The following is a 20,564-nucleotide window of genomic DNA, read 5'->3' on the forward strand; positions in this document are numbered from 1 at the left end:
AATTCAGAATAATTGCATAAGTTACAAATTTATTTTCGTTCCTTTACTTATAAGATGTTAGGATAAAAAATAAAATAACACAATTTATATAAAAGCATTTATTTTAAAACAATGTAGGTAATATATTTTCTGATTCTTGGCAAAACAGTCTCACATAAGCAAGTCAACATTTGGCCTCTATTAAGAATAAACATAAGACAATAACATGCGCTGCCACAACTCACAAATTATAAAAACTGAATATTAGATAAATAACAATATAAAAGGACATATTAATATAAAATTATATCTGTCTATTTTGCAGTTAGTGTTGCATCTCGATTGAGCAATCGTAATATTTTTACTGTTGTAAATTATTCTAAATTAACGAGAATTAACATTACTAGAATTGACTCACAATATCAGCAATATATAAAAAAACCATCTACCATAGCTTAATAATAATTTTCACAGACGCAGACATTACAGTCCACAATGAGTTTGTGGTATTGTAATATGATAAAATTTGAGAATAAATGCACAACAAAAATAGAATTTAAGTTGCCTTTGTCTTTTATAATTATAAAAATATTTATATAACAATTTAGAAATTATCATAACAGTTTTTCCTATAAACAATTTGGAATAATATTGCACGAGCTCAAAGCTAAATCATCATGTGCATCATTATTAATATAAATACTATAAATATAGCAACAAACCAACACAACTCTTCATATATTACACTTATGACTTGTATCGCTACCCCCCCATAGGACGACAACTGACTATATATATGGACCACAGTAAATATTTATTAGAACTGAAGGAATACAATGAATTGCCCTCAAATTCCAATTATATATATATTTTTCAATCTTATTAATATCTTTACAAATAACATCAACAAACCCTGTGTTGTTGTCGACCTATACACACAACAATTAAACAATATAGTTGCTTTAGTCAATTTTATATGTATATTTATATATATACATATATATATATATTAAGTTTATTAATAACAATCACAAAACGAGTCAATTTAGTACAATAGTGTAAATAAAAATAAATTCTAATTAAAAATAATAAATTTTCGATAAATGACTAAAAAATTAAGACCTAATAAACAAAAAACAACTATATTATCTAATTTACCATCACACCCTAGTGTTGATTTGTTAGAAAATATTATTTTCACAGCACAGGAACAAACACATTCTGGACTAAATAAAAATCTGAAAATGATAACAACATTTTTTTTTTTTTTAAAGACTAGCACTTAATTTTGGCACAACACTGACCTCTCGGGGCACAGTGGCATCTATGTTGTTCTTCTTATATACATAATTTATAGATGTATTGCTCAGTGAAAATATACTTAATAAAATATAGATTTTTAACAAGTGCTCCACAAACATTTTATGACAAACAATCAGTTTGGGAACATTCTCGTTCTAATAATTACGTATTGCAAGCAAAAATAAGCCATAGAATTTTACTAACATTTGTGCCCAATGTGTCATGTTCGATGTATCGTTTCTTATTCAATTACGAAACCTTAAACAGTGATTGATTTTATCATTCACCGCAAACATGGACAGCTGCCATTACAGTCATAAAATGCAAAATAATGTATATTTTTAGTAAAAAAAAAATATTATAAATAATAATAAAAAAAACTTATTTGAGTAAATAAATTCTCTGTTCCATTGCTCATTCAGTGCTTTTAAAACAGAGTGTAAAAATAATGAAGCCGAAGCGAAGTAAAAACGATTAATAAACCTTTAGCTTAGGTGTTTTGGCATGTATGAAATAGCTCCTGACGTACAATTCCCGACCACTCTTCGACCACTCCATTCTGCCTCTGCTTATTTTTACACCCTGCCACAATGAGTATTATACCGCAACAACATTCTTATATCCGAACCGTACATACCTAACTCTTTCCCTGTATAAATATATTATTATAGTCTTGTAAAAGAAACATTTTAACCTCTTAGGTCATTAACACTACGCGAGAAATTACAAGAGCATTAGGATACGACATATTGCTACGAGTTAACTTATCATTTGGCACTAAATTAACATATTGCATCTCGAGCATTCGTCACATAAGTATTTATACTTAATATTCTCGATAAAAAATTTTCATTTCACTATAATTATAATTAAAATTTCATTTAAAAAAATTTTCTAATGATATATTCATTGGGTCGACCGTTAACATCTACTAAAAAGTATGAACAGAATTCAAAAGGAATATTATAATGCATATCATTGAGCAAATCAAACGTACCATCTCCTATCCCTCAGAATTCCGAGGAGAAACGGGGCGGAATGGCATTACGTTTAAATATTACACGAAATTAATAGACAAGACTTTCGGCAAGTAAAATTTGGCAAAATTGAGCATTAAAAAGATCGATTGGCATCGCAAGACATTACAAGTCGGTAAGGTTTCCTACGTAGCGATGCGTGACTACTACCATAGAATATCCTAACCCTGGTAACTGTAATTTATACGCACAGGCACACCGATCCGTCGCAGCCGGGCGCTGACCGGGTATCGTGCTGTGCATTCGCCCCACAACAAGCAGATATTATGAGTATTGCTTCCATTCTCATTTGTTCGAGACGCCGTGAATAAAACAGTTTGAGTATCATTAATAATCAGTGCGAATTATTTAACATGACTAAACAGCTAAACGATGTTGCCAATTTTTTAGCTTAATAAAAATAGTAAAAGCGAGTAAAAAGTAAGAAGAAGAAAATAAAAAGAACGAACGAACGGTAATATTACGTCGCCGTGAAGGTCGATATCTGCTTGTTCCTACACATAATAAACACGACTAAATAGTACAAAATTTCGTAAAATAACGTTTGATATGAAATTTCATATGTGTCAAGTAACCATTATGAGGATTCGATCATCGTTCAAAAGAACTATATAAATGATCATGGACTTTAGAGAATTCAGTTATTTACTAACTACATTTATAACAACTCGGTTAAAATAGTATTTAAAAATTAAAAAATCTTTAATTTTCATTATCAAATAATAGTTATTGCTTAGTTGATATGATAAATACATCCCTGTGCAGATGTGCGACGCGCGTCCACCGACGCCCGCTAACCGTTACGTTATCTCTTATAAGTATTTAAAAATATGACTCCATATAACCATCACGATCACAGCTCTCCGAAGACTTCTCAATTTCCGACCCGACTCACTCCAAAATAAATTCTCTTTTACATTACATCTATAGAACGAAATGACTATATAATATATCTATGTTAGTTCTAAAATTATGCCATTTTGATATATTCACTTTGCGATTGCAACGGTCCCTCGTTCGGCACTCGAATGCCTCGTGTTCAGATTGTTACAGTAACGAAATTAAAATGACTAAATATACGAAACGAAGGAAGCGGCCCAACGACCGATCACGAGAGGGTTCAGAAGTAAGCGGCAGTGTTTCGCGAAAATTCGTGCAAATAGAACCTAACTACAGAACATGTCTTAGGAACCTGATAAATTATCGCTAGAGCTTCGAGCGCGACTCCCGGCGCCCGGAGACGGAACCCCTTCGGTAGCCAATAGAAAATTATCACCTAAATAAATACGAATCTGACGCGCCGGCGGGCGGCGACTCGCGAGCGCGAGGGCCGTCGGTTCCGTTTCTCTTTTTGGTACAAAACTACGAGCTGGCGGCATCAGTGCGGCGCCTCGCCCTCCTCGCCCGCCGCCCCGCCGCCCCCCTTCGCACCCTCGCTGCGACAACACATAGACCAATTTGAAACTAGTCACAAATAAACACAAATCAACAGAAATTAGAAAAAGTGATATTTCGTTGGTCATCGAAAGGCAGACGAGCAACTAACTCGTCGATCGTGGGGCGAATCGATCGTCCTTATCCATAGGTTGCGCCGGCACGGCTGGGTGCGTGTGCGGGTACTCACAAGGGCGCGTAGGCGGCGCGCGCGGGCGGCGGCGCGGGCGCGGGGGGCGCGGGGGGCGCGTCGTCGGCGGCGGGGCGCGCCGCGGCACTCAGCATGTAGTTGCTCGACTCGCTGAAACAGTTCGACAGCCTGCTTCAAATTGTATTACTGCCTCCAGTGCGCCGGTGAGCGGCGGCGACGTCGGCGACGCCCGCTCACCGGCCGGACGGTAGCTTCAGAATGTTACTTTATGGCCTGGGAGCTGACTTTTTTGTGTTTGAACTGATTGTTTTTAAGGTTTATAAATAGCATATTCTATTACGAATGAGAAACGATCGTCGCAATATCGAACGATAATATACCATTAAGATGATCACATCTGACCGTAAATTTCAGCTCGACAGTAATGTTTCAATGATCATCTACTCGTTTCAGTCGACGGTAAACTAATGCTCGTTAGACGGTCACCTGGCGGTCCTCATGCGCAGCGCGGCGCAGTTCTCCTTGCACTTGTAGGCGAGCACCTGCTTGATGCGGCTGACCTCGACGTCGGGGAAGTGCCGGCTGACGTAGGAGATGAGCGCGTGCACGCGACGGCGGTCGAGCGGCGGCTTGGTGGGCCGCGCCTCCTGCCCCGCGCGCGACCAGCGCTGCCCCGTCACGGAGCACGTGGCCAGCTCCATGGGCGAGAACAGCGCCGCGGCCAGCCCGCGTGTGACCTTGCGGTAGTCCCCCCACTTCACGCCGCGCAGCAGCTCCTCGCGGATCTCCACGCCCTCCCCCAGCTTTATCTACGATCACGTTACATGACTTCGTGACGATAGTCGTTAATGGTTGGAGCGCCCCTATGTCACACCATCGCCATGTTTTTCGGAAGTTACGTGAAATTTATCACAATTACAAAATTAATATTTTTGAACCTATAAATTGATCTTTATTACTAAGCCTAAGCGTAGCAACATCAGAATATACTCTAAAACAAAAAAACGGGATCATCAAAATCTATACATACATTATGAATTTGATGTCAGAAGTCAGAACCTTGCTTATTTGGCATACCAGTACGCTGCTACTTTTTAAATAAATCAATGTTTAAATACAAGGACTAGTGTGCAGTATTTCATGTTACTTATTTTAAACAAAAAAATCGCATATCATACAAATGTACAAAACCTAAAACAAACTCGTACTTAGCAAGTAACAATTGAATCTTTAAAAGTTACAATTTTAAAATTAAATGTCTCACAAGTCTAGGAGCGGGCGCGCCGCGCTCGTTCTCGCGCTTGAGCACGAAGGGCAGCGCGCGACGATGCTGCTCGAGCCACACCGCGTCCGGCACCGGCCGGTTCCGTCGCCCGTCCCACCGACCCGCACCTGGCGACACCACAACACCTTGAAAACACGAAACAACATTACAAACAGCCCATTCCATTAATATAAATAATATGTATATGTTGATAATGAAAAATACCCGAGACTGATATACAGTATAAACGCGTAAAGATTGTTCTAGATAAAATTAATGTTCACAAAAGCGAAAACCCAAGTTCATTTATTAAGTTCGTTACCTTTTAAACTAAACCACACTTGTTAAGGTTTTTTTCGCTAATTAATTAACGTTACAGTTCCGACTTGAAAATAATGTTAGAGTTAAAATTATTTATGGTGAAAATTTGATTAGCTATCATTAATAAAACACAAGGTAAATGAAATACTTACATGCCATTAACCTGTGTAACGTTTAAATCAAACATCTATTTGCATCGAAGTGACTATTAAAGAATAGAAAATCATTCTGTATTCCCAATACTTTATTTTTTGTGTTTAGTATAAAATTACATTAATTTATGTACATACATAAAGGTTTTATATTCTGCACAAAGCGATTGCACAGATGAACATGATTATATTAAAATTTCTAGCTATTTCACATTATTGCATGGACCATAGATTATATATAATAAAAATAAAAAGGATTTGCAATTACCTCTTAAAAATTGACTGTTTTATTGCGTTAATATAAAATAAACTTCAATAGTCGTTTAAAAACATATCTTAAATGTTTTTAAACTATTTTTAACTTATATTTATGGCACTGTAAATTATATTGTAGAAGCATTAACATACTCATTTATAATATGTAATATAGTAACGGTATAATATGTAAAAGATAAATATAATCTGTTGTGTGCATAATTCAATAATTATTAATTATTAAATCGTTTTAAAAAATAAAAAAAAAGCTGTAGAAAATTATTTAATATATATATATATATATGAAATATCTATAGATGATTATGTTTAACTGTTAATGATATTATTTTTTATCTATTTCAACAACTTAATATCCTCATAAAGCCTCATAATAACAGTTTCATTTATGTTTAATATTCAATAAACACAGTTATAGTTGTAGTGATAGAATTTCTAAAGTATTTTTTTACTAATTTCGACAGAATAAATATAAGTTATGAGATCCTTGCCTAAATATTTTATTGAATTTGAAAGATTACATTTTTTTTTTCAACAATAGCTGCGCCTTAAAATAGTGATGGAATTTTTAAGAAAAATATAAAGTGCTCACCAAAATACATTTTCTAATAACTTGATTACATTGGCAATTGATTTTTAACATTTTTTTTTTAAATATTCTGCAATACATAATAATATGTTATTAAGTATTTTTTATTTTAAATTTATTTATCTCGCTATAAATAAATGCAGAGAAAAATTTCGAGATCAAGAGTAATATAAAGTAAACGATATGAGATCTAATATTATTCAGATATTTTTATTAATTATGATTTCATTAAAGATAAACTAATATTGTAATTCACAACCCTAATCATACCGTCGACTTCATGCCGTCCTAATTAAATGCAGATTTTTTAAATGACTAGATGCGTTTTAAATGGCAATCTTTATAAATACAAATTAAATAAAAATCAGTCGATTTTTTCGAAATCGAAGACGTTTAAATATAATTAATAAACCAATAATTCGATAGTGCACCTTCACTTAATCTAAGCCTGTCATTCGTTCATGAACATTCGGCGTACGCACACTGGGTTCGCGGGCCGTGCCTATTAAATTATATAAAAAATGCATTAACAAATATCATTTGTATTATGTATAAGATATTTACTGAAAAAGTAAATCAAGATATCAAATATTAACTGTAACACTTGTGATATTGTACAAACTATAAACCGGGAGCCGTCCAATCACTCAACAATATAACATCTGTGTAAAGATAAAACTATTGTGTATAAAAATATTGTTATTGTTTGTTCGTCGCGGTTCATGTAACTCGCGAATTCGACACTAAAAACGGATACGTTCGACCAATTCCATCGCTTCTGTAGTACAAAATATTACACTCTAATAAGAAAATATTTATTATTCGTTAGGGGGGGCGGTGGAATGGGTCGAATACTGCGGATAACGTGTATAATGTAGGTATGTATAATATTATGTAACCTGTAAATAACCTATGATAAATCAGCACCGGTTGCAACAAATGCTTTAACAACGATCAGTCTATTGTCAGAAAGGAAGGTACTCAAGCGTTCCCTTCAGCGAGACCCGTTACTCATAAACGCCTTCGCAACGCCGATTAATAAATGACTTAGCGTTATTTCATTTACTATTGACTGGGATTTTCATTGCGTTTGTCACATTATTATATCGCAAATATAATTGTATAAAAAAAAGAATACTTGAAACCGTTACTGTGGTAACACTATAATAAAATTATAAATGGGGCTCGCTGAAGAGACTCGTGCTGGCACTCGGTATAATATTGAAAGGCACGCAATAAGCGGAGAGGTGTGACGGCAGATAGGCCCCCGGCGACACTCCGATCACAGACTAGATACATCTACTGACAGTCTTGTTATACCGTTAAGCCACATCTTCACAATGTCACCCAACGAAGAGATACAATAATACTCCAAAAGCCGTCAGAATCAGTCGACTGAGTCGTCACATCAAATTGCTTTAGACATTTCAGAGTCGGCGCGCCGTCGCCCCCCTCGCCCGCACGTCGCGACCGATCGCTTCGCTCCGAGCCGCCGGCGGCTCGGACACCCCCCGGTCGGACGACGACTACGCTACGGCGAGGGCGGCGGCGGGAGAGCGGCGTGCGGGTGCCGCTAGTGCGGCGCGGGCCGCAGCGCGGGCAGCGGCGGCGGCGGCGGGGGCGGCGACGGCGGCGGCGGCGGCTTGAGGCGCGGCACGTGCTGCGCCAGCGTGTGTCGCCGCAGGTACAGCGGCGTCTTGAAGCAGCGGCCGCAGGTGGCGCACACCACGGGCTGCGCCTCGTGGATGAGCCGCACGTGCTGGCGCAGGTTGGAGGCGTTGGAGTAGCGGCGGCCGCACTGCGCGCACCGGACGCCCGCTCCGCCGCCCGGCCCGCCCGCGCCGCCCGCTGCCAACAACACCACGTTCGCACTGGCCCCCAGCCGCCTCACCGCCGCCCGCCTCGCTTCCCTTGCCTTCGCTTAGGATCGTCCTACGCTCGACTGATACCCTCGGTGTCGATGGAGTATAGTGTTACGCGACCGCGTTTCTGGGAGAGTTGATCTTTCGATTTTTCTTTAATTGGGACTTTTATCTCGTGGCTTAAAACTGGACAATCCTAAGAGCGTCGGAGACACCAGGGCGGCAGAGCGGAGGGACGGCGGACGGCGGCGAGGCGGAGACGACGTCGCCCCGACACCCGCGCGCCTAGCACTTTACTCGATACGAGACCGCGCGCTCTCTGCTAGCCGATACGTTCAGAATCTGTACAAGAGGTTCGCCGGGGGCGCGGCTGTCCGAGTCGACGTGTGCGTGTGAATGACGTGACGGTGACTAATATAACTGGGAATTGTAATTACCTTCCGAATTCTCGTCTCGCAGCTCCGCGTTCATTCCGGCCATGAGATCGATGTTACCTGCGGGAGGAAAGCATCATCATTAGTGACCCTGTCCAGCGGGAATGTTCAAATTTCGTCGAGAGCTATTTACCTTGTAAGGTGGCGAAAGGATTCGCCAGAGTGTTGTTTTCATTGTAATACATAGGCTGAAAACTGGAACGTTCCTCGTCGCTGGCTTCTTGCTCGAGGACCTCCATTTTTGGTTCGAGCAAGTCGGTCGCGCTGAACTCTTGGCACGTGTCCACTCCTTCCTTATAATCTCCGGGATCCATAAGAATGTCATTTTCTTCTGTGTTAATTTCAGTTGCTTCGAGATCAGTTTTCACCCTCAACGTAGGGTAGTTACAGGTTTGGTTAAAGTCGTCATTATTAGGCCTCGTTTGACTAGAAGTTTGAAAGGAAGCTTCTTCGTTGAGATTATTTCTGGCAGCATCGGGAGAATTTATCTCAGAACGGCGACTTGCATTCTTCTCGGGGTCATCGGCAGACGTCGATTCCACATTTTGGCTTGCGGCTTTGGAGGAGGAGGTAGAATGTGACGGCTTGGCGCTGAGCAAATTACGTAGTTGGGAAGGTGGAGACTTACGATTCACTTTCTGTAAAAAAAGTTATATTTTAAAATTTACCCATATGCAGGATATGGGTACTTAAGAGAAAATAACAGTCATTAAAAACGATTACTTACTTTATCGTTGTGTTGTGAACAATCAGTGAGGCCGCGTATCTGAAGCGCATCTGCGGTGCGTAAGAACGCGCTGAGCTGCGCCTGCGCTATATTCACCTGGCCCACGTACATAAACTGAAGAAGAGCACGAACATGTGACACTTCACAATCGCGCATAAATATTATTGGGTGAGGACATGGATTGTTCTGGAAAAGAAACATTTCGTTGTATATACTATTATAATAAAATAGATTTTCAATTTTTTTCACAATTATATACAATTCTATAATAGCAAAAACAAATATAAAATATTTATATTATGACTTTGAAATCAATAAGTGATTATAGTCACTACAAATTAGGTTAATTGCTTCCAGTTAATGAGATACCACATATTTTCCATAGATTTGTTGTTACCAAAGTGATAGGAATTAATTTTCTATTACAGTAATTGTGTAAACCATAATGGTCATTGTTTCATATCGAATTAGTTCAATTATTTCAACACAAGTTCACAGAAAACTAAGATAAAACAAAGACAACAATTTGATGAATATGTTTAAAACAAATAAAACAACAACAATAAGAAAAGCAGTAAACAAATATTAAGAACGATATCTGTTTATTTGTGTCTCGGCACTTTTAAGAAATTTTATTATACAATTATTTAATAACATAACCAATTTAGCCAAATATAATGAAAATGTTGCTTTTCTTTATAAGATTAAGAAGGTTTTATTTATTAAATTGTAACAAATAACTTAGGGAATTAGTAAGTTTAATCAGTACATAATAAGTTTAAACAAAATTATTAATTTAATAATATACCTAAAGGCAAGTTGTTTATAATGCAATATTCAGTAAACATTCATGACTAAATATTTACAGAAATAAAAAAAGTTTACTTGAAATCATTTTTAATGAATTAGTTGTCTTTAGGGTAAATTTTAACTAATTGTAAACTAGCTAAAGACAATAATATCAATTGCTATCTAATTGCTATAACACAAATAATACGTAATATATGTAATATTGCATCTTGGTTTTGTCATATCCACATTATTTTAAGTGAAGAGTTTAATTTATTGTTCTTTATTTTTGTTTACCGCCCCTGTGTTGCATGTATAATGTTTTTTTTTTTTTTTTATAGAATAGGAAGGCGGACGAGCATATGGGCCACCTGATGGTAAGTGGTCACCAAACGCCCTTTGGCATTGTAAGAAATGTCAACCATCGCTTACATAGCCAATGCGCCACCAACCTTGGGAACTAAGATTTTATGTCCCTTGGGCCTGTAATTACACTGGCTCACTCATCCTTTAAACCGGAACACAACAATAACAAGTATTGCTGTTTTGCGGTAGAATATCTGATGAGTGGGTGGTACCTACCCAGACGAGCTTGCACAAAGCTCTACCAAGTAAGTAAGCTCTGTAAGTATATTAATCTCGCTTTATCAAATATTTAAAGTGAATTGTATTCTTTTTTTTGAGAAATAAATTCATAAACCATAAATTTAATTTAATAAACTTCATTTTTAAAACAATGAAGTAATTTTCTCAAGAAACTAAATAAGTTGATATTTTTTGTAATTATTTCCATAATTTAACATTTGATATTTAATGTAGAGGTGTTAAAATATGAAAGCAATAATTCTAAATCTTAAAAATATTTTTTTAATCCTTTATTGTGAATGTCGACACAATCAAAGTGCTACGGGGATCTTATCAATTTTGTAACAGGTCATTGACAGATCTTGATAGTGAACAAATGTCAACTTTTTACACACACCTTACTTCCAGTGTCATACCCACTGGTAATTATAGTATGTGTCTGTTATCATTTTTTATAAACTAGGTAATTGTTTATTTAAGTTTTTATACATATCTATAAGTGTAGTTTTATCTCACACAAATAAATAACAATATAGCATACAGAACAGTATGGCTATTGTAATGGTTTTATAAACTACATTTAGTTTAGAGGTTACTTAAAAATGATTATGAAATAATATATATAGATTTCTAGGTAAAATATAGTCTATACACATGCTCAACAATTTTTTTTTTATATGAAATTTGTTGCTACATTATTTAATTAAAACTCAATTAGTTAGTTTTACATAACATCTACAAATTCATTAAAAAATATATAATGTAGTCAGTTTACAGGAATGTTGATTTAAAAAAAAGTTGAATTTCATTAATTTAGTCACATGACTAAATATATGAATAAGTTCCATTCACAACATATTGTATGACAATTGACAAAACAGAAAGTAAATGTTAATAAGCATTACTACAAGTAAGGGCAAAGACCTTACAATAAAGTGATTTCATAAAATGGTTGGTGGTTAATTGGCTCGTTTGTAACTGTAGTGGGACCATACTCTACAAAATGGCAAAAATTTTATAAAATATATAAGTTTAGAAAAATAAACTTCAATTATGTAGGTTATTTTCTGAAATTATTTATACATACATTTATACACTTAAAGCTTTTTTTGTGTTTATAGGCTTCATATGAATTATAATATTACTTTCTCATTAATTACATATATATGAACTAATAGGAATGATAAATTTTACTACAGTAATGTTCTACAACTTTTACATCATTAAAGATATGTTTTTTTTAATGTAATATATAATGGAATTTAATTAGGTTTTTGTAATAAGAAATGTATCTAATAGAGAAAAAATGTACAGAAAGAGGAAAAGTACATGACAACTGTTAGAATGGAATTACATACAATTTTGATAAATTTGAACATTTAATGTGATTTTTTTCAAATAAAATAATTTAATATTGCGCCGATACTAACGAATTAATTAGAAATTGTGAAACAGAATTCTAAAGTAGGTACAAATAATGAAATCACGAATACTTAACTGGATCGCGAGACATGGCATTTGTAAGTAGATCAAGTGTTTTATACATAACAACTTTCACTAGAGTCATTGTAATGGTGACACATCAAAGTGTGGGGAGTGAAAGATGGACTTACTTTAAATAATTCCTTGAAATAAGGACTACATGCCGAAAGAACCACTTTGTGGGCTTCGAGCCTGTGTCCCTCGCATGCCAGGGTGACATCCACGAAGTCCTCATCATCGCGCAGTGCCTCGAATTGAGAAGTTATATTTGCTTGAAAATTGTTCCATCTCAAACAGAATTGCTGGTCGCCACCCAGTTCTGTACCTTCCATTACTTATAGACATAACTCGATATCCCTGCTCATTTAATTGTTTGATAAGAATAGTTTAATATTGAAAATAAATATATCACAGTAACTTGCAATTTCAGTCGCCGTCTGGCCGAAAATCTTGAAAGAAAACAATCAATAAAATCTCGTACCAATATAAGAAAAATAAAACTTTTTAATTTGTCATTCATTTGCTGATGGGTACATTCACTTCAACGTTCCATTACATGTTTTAATTTAATACCGGTTTTTGTTTAGTTAAAATTTTATGAAGCTATTTTATTTAAGTTTTATTATTAATTAATAATTTGAATATTTAATTCTCTTATATATTGTTTATATATTATTATTTACTAATTAAAGTTGTTTAACAACCTAAGTTGTGAATTATTTTGTATCTGTATTGAAATTGAAGATAACATATATTTTTCTGAACCGATGCTCGGTATTATATCAATTGTTAAAATATAACTAATTTTAATGATTTTCTTTTAAATTTAATTTCTAGGATCAATAAGGCATATTCACGTTCACACAAGTTGACAATGGATACAAGATAACTTTTAGAAAAAAAAGTGGAAAACACAGATTAAACATAATCAGTTAATGTATTATCTGTGTGTCGTCTCCATTTTTGTATATTTTATATTATTCTAAAAAAACATTTGGGATAGTGAAAATAATAATTTATTTTAAATTATATTAACAAATTTTTAATAACTATATATTACAGATAACGGACATTTTAAAGTGCTTGTTCACCTTCAATCATTTCCTTAAGGTTTAATAATTCAAACTGGCCAGTGCCTTTAGTTTCTGTTTTAATCATTTCATCTAATATTCTAAAGCTTCCAGGATCAATAAGGCATATTATATTTGCTGTGCCAGATTCCCAATTCTCTTCCTCTACATTAGTAGCCAGTTTGACTGATTTATCTCTCACCTTACGAGCATCTTTCCCACTTAACAAAATTCTTACCCTCATCTGAGCTCGTTCAAGAGGTATATCTTTTTTTATTAAAGGTATTACATCAAGACATTGTTGTTTTGCACTCTTATTTACATTCACTGAAAAATGTATGTCTTTCATCGCCTTTTCTATGATAGATACTGGATATGGTCTTTTAGTTTCAGGATTCACACACTTATCTGCTACAGTAGTAGCAATATCTTTAAAAAGTGCGTCTATTTGAGAATGCCTTTCCTTGTCTGAAACTTGTAGTTCACCTTTCTCTAATATTTCTTTGCAAATTTCAGTTTGATCATCTTTGCCAAACACTTTAACCAAATCATCCTTTTTAGCTACTTGACCCTTCGACACATTGGTAAATACAGTATGAGTTTGTAGTACTTCATCAATATCTTTCTCTCTGAAATATTTATAAATACTATTTTATATCTAATTTATAATGGGTTATAACAAAGAAATGTGTAATGATAATATGACTACAAGTAAATTAATAAACAAAAATTTTCAATATAATACATTATAGTATATCAACAGAATAGAATAAGAAAATACTTAAAACTTACAATTTATTTCTCCAAGATACTACTTTATTTCTGTAACATGCTATCTCAAACCTTTTACCACCTTTTTTTAACCTTACGATGGCGACGTTTGTTAAGCGAATTTGATTTGTTGGAGTGAATATTTTAGACATCTTAAATTATTTGATCGTATCGAAATACTCATATATACTTATATAAATATAAAAAGCCTGCAAACGTTCAATTAATAATGAATAAAGAGTTTGTATTATTTTTAGTCTACCTATTAGATAGAATATAATAGAATTGGAAAATCATAATAAGCCTTCAACTTCAACTAGTGATGCTCACTACAGATAAAGTTAACGATGAAATCGGTTAATTTTTATTTTAAAATTCTTGTGAACTAAAATAATTTATATTTTTTTAATTCTAGAGATATTTTAATTTTATCTTATTGACTGTACTGTTTCGTAGAGCTGTATGTATATTTTTTGTTAATTAAATATTTAGTTTCAAAATTCATCTTATGTGAAGGCTTATTTATATAAATTCTAAATAACTATTTTAGATTAAGTGCTTAATTTTAATATAATATTAGAATGTAACTTATATCATATCGAAATAAAAACTTTTTTAACATTATAAGAGAACTTTCAAACAAATATTATATTAAGAAGTATAAAAATAATCTTCATACAATGCATCTTCAATTGCTTCTTTGTATTACGCATCATTATTTTTACAATAGAAATACGTATGTTATAAAATATAATAAAAATTAATTTTAATATACATTTAAAATGTTTAATTTTCTAATACTAATTATAGAAATAAATAAAACACATATTCTTGATTCATTCATTTTTTCGTATTTGAGTAACAGGAATTTCAATATGTATCTTGAAACAAACGTCAATTGTTTTGCCATATATTTAACTTGCATAAGTATTTGTCATTTTTAACTCGTAACATTTTATTATTGTGAGTCAGTGTAACTATAATACTACAGGCACAATGGACAAAACATCTTAGTTTTCAAAGTTGGTGGAGCATTGACGATGTAAGGAATAGTTAACATTTTTTTCATCGCCAATGTCTATGGGCATAGGTAACCATTTACCATCATAACATAAAAAACTAACAAAACCAATAAACTAGACTAACTTTTTACTAAATTTTAATTTTAGTATAGTACTGCTGCGTCTTCATGATAGAATGACTTAAATGAAAGGAAGTTTTTTTTATCATAACTATTAACATTCTACGAATATATCGGTTATTTATAATATATATTTACTCTGTGGTGAATATGTTCTTATTTTTAATCTACGCTTAATTAGACGTCACGACGTGTATTTCATTTAAGTTGGCCGTCATCAGCCGTCATTTTGTTATATTTGTATATTTTGTCGGCAATTTTTATGTGATTAATCATAAAAATGGCTAAATTAGTCGATATATATAATTGTGATAAAGATCCCGTTATCAAGAGAAAACAACTGCCGTTAACTATTTACGACAATTTAACTGTAAGTTGCCTAGTTGCACTTTGACATTACCTCAAACGTAGATTACATATTAAAAGATAGAAAATAAGCGTACGTTACAGGAAATCATACTTAATTTGAAGAATATTCATTTTTTTATCATGATTTAATATTACTTTTAGTTCATTAATTTTAATTTTTATAATCTTTAGATATGACGTTTTTAGGTTGACCTTATTTTCTGGAATTTTTCTTTGTTGAATATATATTATTCTTTATAATTTGCAGATGATTATGGATCTAAATACCATGGGCCTTATTTTTGATAGTCCTCAAGTAAAAGGTCGGGAGTATGATGAATTTATCCGCAAATACAGAACTCTGACGACAGATGAATTAAAGTCGGCACTTAGAGTTGACGCTTCCGATATATTTAATGTTTTAAATCAAAGCATTCCTTGTGTTGGTTGTCGAAGAAGGTAGTTATCGTAGTATTTTTGTATCATTATCTTACATTTATTATTCTGATTGCTATTAACTTTCAAGTATAAACAATAATATTTATAGAAGATAATACAAATATTTTAAGCTATTTCTGTGTAATAAGGTTAATAATTGTATTCATTTTATAAAGTGAAACCTAAAAAAAGCATATATATATACAAAACAACTTTAAATTTATATATACAAAAAAAATTACTTAAAATTAGTTTTCTCTTATATGGAAATACTATATTAATATTCTTTAATATTGTATAACTTGAAATTATAAATGAATATAATTAACTTTCACAGATCCTTTTATTTTGTAAAGCTTTAATAAACTATTTTTTTAATTTTTAAAACAGATTTTGTTATACTTAATAAAATATCCAACATTCAAAATATCTTAATCAATTTAAAGTTAAACTTACTATTATTCATATTTTTTATTTGTTTCAGTGTGGAAAGACTTTTTTATCAATTATGTAAATCAGGACATCCAACTTTAGATCCATTAATTTTGACACCAGATGAAATTATGACTATAAGAGAAGATAAAATAACAAATCCACAGTCCTTAGCGACATTGTTAAATGGACACAGGTAAAATATCTTTATATTCAGATTGTGTAGAATATGTATGTTGTTTATACTACAATGTGTGTGATCTAAGTGTAGCCATTCCGAAATTAGTCAGGATTGGCTGTACAGATTGGAACAAAAGCAATGAGTACAATTAGTACTTTAACTAGAGTTAGAATTACATATATAGAATGTATAATCAGCAAGTGCAAAGGACTTGGCGAGCCTAACTTCAGGGAGGCTGTATGTATTTTTTTGAATACATTATTAAATAGAAGTTAGCTAAGGGTCGAAAAAGCTAAAGTCACCAAGACACTGAAAATAGGCCAAAATAGACCTACATAAATCTGAATGGGAGGTTCCTCTGATTAAAAATATATTGTTGTAATATTTACAATTACATTAAATAATATGAGTATTTTTATTTAGATAAATATAATTAATGAATCATCTTTTAATTTAATGTTTCTTTTTTAACAGTTCTGGTCTTGAATGCCTTATCTTGAGTCAACCTAGATGGAAAAAGTCCCAGCGGTGTACATTACATTCATTAGAAGCTGGCACTGCCAGAGGTTGGGGTGCCACATCTGGCTGTGGTTGGGGCTGGGGTGCGTGGGGGTGGGGTGGTCGCACTGCATGGTGTGCAGCGTGGGACGCCATGCGTACCTCAGCAAGAGAACATGTCACCTTAGTTCATTTTAACACTTTACATGATACTCTTCACAACTATCTCAGAAAACACAGATTTTGTGCCGACTGTAAAACTAAGGTTTGAATGCTTTTTATTTATAAAAAACAATTGTTATATCAATATAATTTTATTATATACAATCACTAATACAAAATATAACTTTATTATAATCACTTTCTAATTATTTATAAAACATGAAATAGCAATTTTTTATTAGCGGCAATTTTGGACAAGCATGAGTCATTTGAAATTCTAAGGTTGAAGGTTAAATATTGAAGATACATAAAGTATACAATTATTGTACCATTGTCATTAGACTTAACTTTTTTGTGGCCTACCAAAAACAAAATTTCTATATTTGCAGTGAAAATGAGTAATAAAATAGTAATAAATGTAACATTCCTAATTATTTTTATACTTTGAATGACAGTACACTAGACCAAGTAATTGTTATAATGTTTCTAGGTGCCATATAGGTGATTTAATACAATAATAATAATGATCAATATCTTGACATTTAGAAAAAAAACTGAATAGTACATTAAAAAAAAACTGAGCAAAAAAAAAATTTATCATTTTGATAACATTTTCAGACATTATCAACATGTTTATAAAAAGTTACATCACATTCTTTTGTAAATGTTATCGTTCTATCATTAACCAAGTTATAATTAATAATATACATCAATAATAAATTTACAGGTATTAAGAGCTTATCAGTTATTAGTTGAAGAGAAAGAGCCACAAAAAGAGAAAGGTTATGTTGGTGCCTTATACGGAGGTATAAAACGGTGTTTGTTAGACAAACATCTGCACTTACAAGCAAAGACAGACTACATTGCACACCTTATAGCTAGAGCTGAGCCTGAACTGTTTGGAAACCATCGTGAAAAACATGCCAAAACTTTAGAAATTGCACAGGAAGAGGCAAGTATAGTAGATTTCTTTATAAATAATTTTTTGATTAGAGTCAAATTTTTCACCAGTTCTCAAATTTATTCAGTTAGTATTAGGCAATTTCGATTACATGACTTTCAAAATGCGATTTTTCTTATTGTATTTATTTGATTATAAATATATAGATTATATATAATTATAATCGTAAATGTTAAGATTTTATTATTAAAGTCATAATTTATTTAGGTCCTAATTTGCCTTGGAATATGCATCTATGAGCGGCTGCAAAGAATTTCACTTAGACTGCGCGAAGAAGAAAACACATGTCAAATCCTTGCAGCAGTTGGAGTAGAAGCATTGTATCGTAAATTTGAGACGGCCGTTGAACTCAAGAGTGGTGTATCAAAACTTCAACTGTTATATGAAGAAATAACACAAGAAGAATTAACAAGACAGCAACGAAAAGAACAGAAAAAACTTAAAAAAAGGAAGAAGAAGGAACGCCAGGCTGTTGAGGGCAAATGCAAAGTAATTTTTAAAACATTAATACAACAACAACCTTTTAACACTAACTGTAGTCAGGTTATTTTCCTTTATTTAATAAATGATGATAATATTTTGAAAAGATTTTTGTGCCCTTGAGAAATAATGTTTTAAGTTCATATATTTACAATATACTATAATTGCCATTGAATAACTTAATAAATTTAATATATCCTACAACATAACAAAACAAAAAATTATTAGATATCTCGTTTACAGGAAGCTGATTCAGAGGAACCTGAAGACAAGTGCCAATGTGAAGAATGTTTATTAGAAGAAAGAGATACTCCAACCGATTTGCTAACAACTCGTGATTTCAACCAGTGCTTTGATGGAATACAATCAAATGGTGATAGTTGTCTATCATGTCAAGAAGATTTTACAAAACTTTGTTCTCCAAAGAAGTTAGGAAAAAAACTAACTAAAAATGGTAACTTATCACCTACTGAACATTCTCAAGACTGTGGTTACTCATCTGGTAATAATGGTGGTTGCTGTGAAACAATGTCTGGTTCATCTTCTTTAATGAGTTCTCCAGAAGGTTCTGAGGTTGCTTGTTCAGAAGGATTTTGTAATCACGAACGAGGAGATTGTTTGGACATGCCCAAACATGACAAAATTTCATGCACTGGTTTCACACTTTCTCTGCAAGAAATGTTGGTATGTACCTATATTTAGTAAATCTGTTTAATAAAACAATTTAAATTTCATAAGTATTGTATTACTATCATGTAAATATTTAAATTTATAATTTTGTTTAGGACACATGTTCATCAGATGAAGAAAAAGACACCAGTTATATTCCCATTGAAGAAGTACTGGAATTTAAATCACGGAGAAACATTACAGAAAAAAGGCAAGAGCTAAGACAGAATTTAAGACAAAAGTTTGCTCAGTTATGTGTGAATACACCACAACTACCATCTGTAATGCTTAAGCAGGGTAAAAATCCCGTATAATATTGTAATAAAATATTGTAACATTCAAACTGCACATGACTCAAAAAGCCTCTGTCAGTAGGTAAAAACATCTGTATTAAACAGATATAAATTCATATAAAATTTTATTTTACAATATTTATATTTATTTTATATTAATTCAAATTGATTGCTCATTAAAAGTTAAATTAAAAAGCATTTTTTATACAATTTTTATTAATGCTATAAAATCATAAAAATAATTTTAGTAACAATTTCCATTTTGTAGGACAGTTCACATAAACAATAATCATGTTCCTGAAATATATTCGAATCCTATCAATTATGTCAATGATTCTTATGTAGGTATATTTGAAAAGGTGCTTATAGCATATGTATTAATATATACAATTATATTATATAATTATAAGTTTTATTCATGCAGTGCAAGTTTGAATGATTCCAAGTTTTTATGATATTATGAAATTATTGACTGGATAACACCAGCATTTAACAAATATTTACTGTTTAAAATGTTAAAGCTTTGTAATGAAATATAGTAGCATTTTGATCAAATCATTTAATTTTCATGCTTTATGTGACTCAATATATTATGTGGTACACAAATGAGTTATTTTTCGCTCTTTATGAGTATGCTTTAACAGCATGTTGTTGGGAGTTACTATGGCTAGTTTGCCAATGTTGTAAAATCTGAAAACATTTGTAACTCAGTCTTAAATATACTATCGAGTCTAAAGCA

The 20,564-nt window shown here is 32.9% G+C and overlaps 3 protein-coding genes across 7 annotated transcripts; 1 reads left to right on the top strand and 2 right to left on the bottom strand.

Moving 5' to 3' along the window:
- Positions 1–83: 83 nt before the first annotated feature.
- Positions 84–12,876, bottom strand: LOC126770253 (modifier of mdg4-like). Of its 5 annotated transcripts, none has more exons than XM_050489539.1 (8): positions 12,513–12,876; positions 9,526–9,711; positions 8,932–9,436; positions 8,802–8,858; positions 5,168–5,295; positions 4,390–4,712; positions 3,943–4,053; positions 84–3,754 (listed from the first exon to the last, which is right to left on the bottom strand). In XM_050489539.1, exons 1-8 carry the CDS (start codon positions 12,711–12,713, stop codon positions 3,697–3,699), a joined length of 1,569 nt encoding a protein of 522 aa, XP_050345496.1. In that variant the 5' UTR covers positions 12,714–12,876; the 3' UTR covers positions 84–3,696. The 5 variants fall into 5 exon arrangements, with proteins under 5 accessions (XP_050345496.1, XP_050345494.1, XP_050345495.1 ...); XM_050489537.1 differs by having other exon boundaries at positions 3,943–4,071; XM_050489538.1 differs by having other exon boundaries at positions 5,168–5,313.
- A 504-nt stretch (positions 12,877–13,380) lies between these two features.
- LOC126770139 (ribosome maturation protein SBDS) lies at positions 13,381–14,490 on the bottom strand. Its single transcript, XM_050489325.1, has 2 exons — positions 14,244–14,490; positions 13,381–14,080 (listed from the first exon to the last, which is right to left on the bottom strand). Exons 1-2 carry the CDS (start codon positions 14,372–14,374, stop codon positions 13,456–13,458), a joined length of 756 nt encoding a protein of 251 aa, XP_050345282.1. The 5' UTR covers positions 14,375–14,490; the 3' UTR covers positions 13,381–13,455.
- A 1,064-nt stretch (positions 14,491–15,554) lies between these two features.
- On the top strand, positions 15,555–20,561 carry LOC126770145 (gametogenetin-binding protein 2-like). The gene is made up of 8 exons (XM_050489332.1): positions 15,555–15,733; positions 15,980–16,170; positions 16,634–16,777; positions 17,237–17,525; positions 18,150–18,374; positions 18,591–18,872; positions 19,107–19,547; positions 19,649–20,561. Exons 1-8 carry the CDS (start codon positions 15,644–15,646, stop codon positions 19,844–19,846), a joined length of 1,860 nt encoding a protein of 619 aa, XP_050345289.1. The 5' UTR covers positions 15,555–15,643; the 3' UTR covers positions 19,847–20,561.
- The last annotated feature ends 3 nt before the right edge of the window (positions 20,562–20,564 follow it).

The sequence above is a fragment of the Nymphalis io genome, chromosome 8 (genome assembly GCF_905147045.1).
Source record: "Nymphalis io chromosome 8, ilAglIoxx1.1, whole genome shotgun sequence".
Taxonomy (NCBI): Eukaryota; Metazoa; Arthropoda; class Insecta; order Lepidoptera; family Nymphalidae; genus Nymphalis; species Nymphalis io.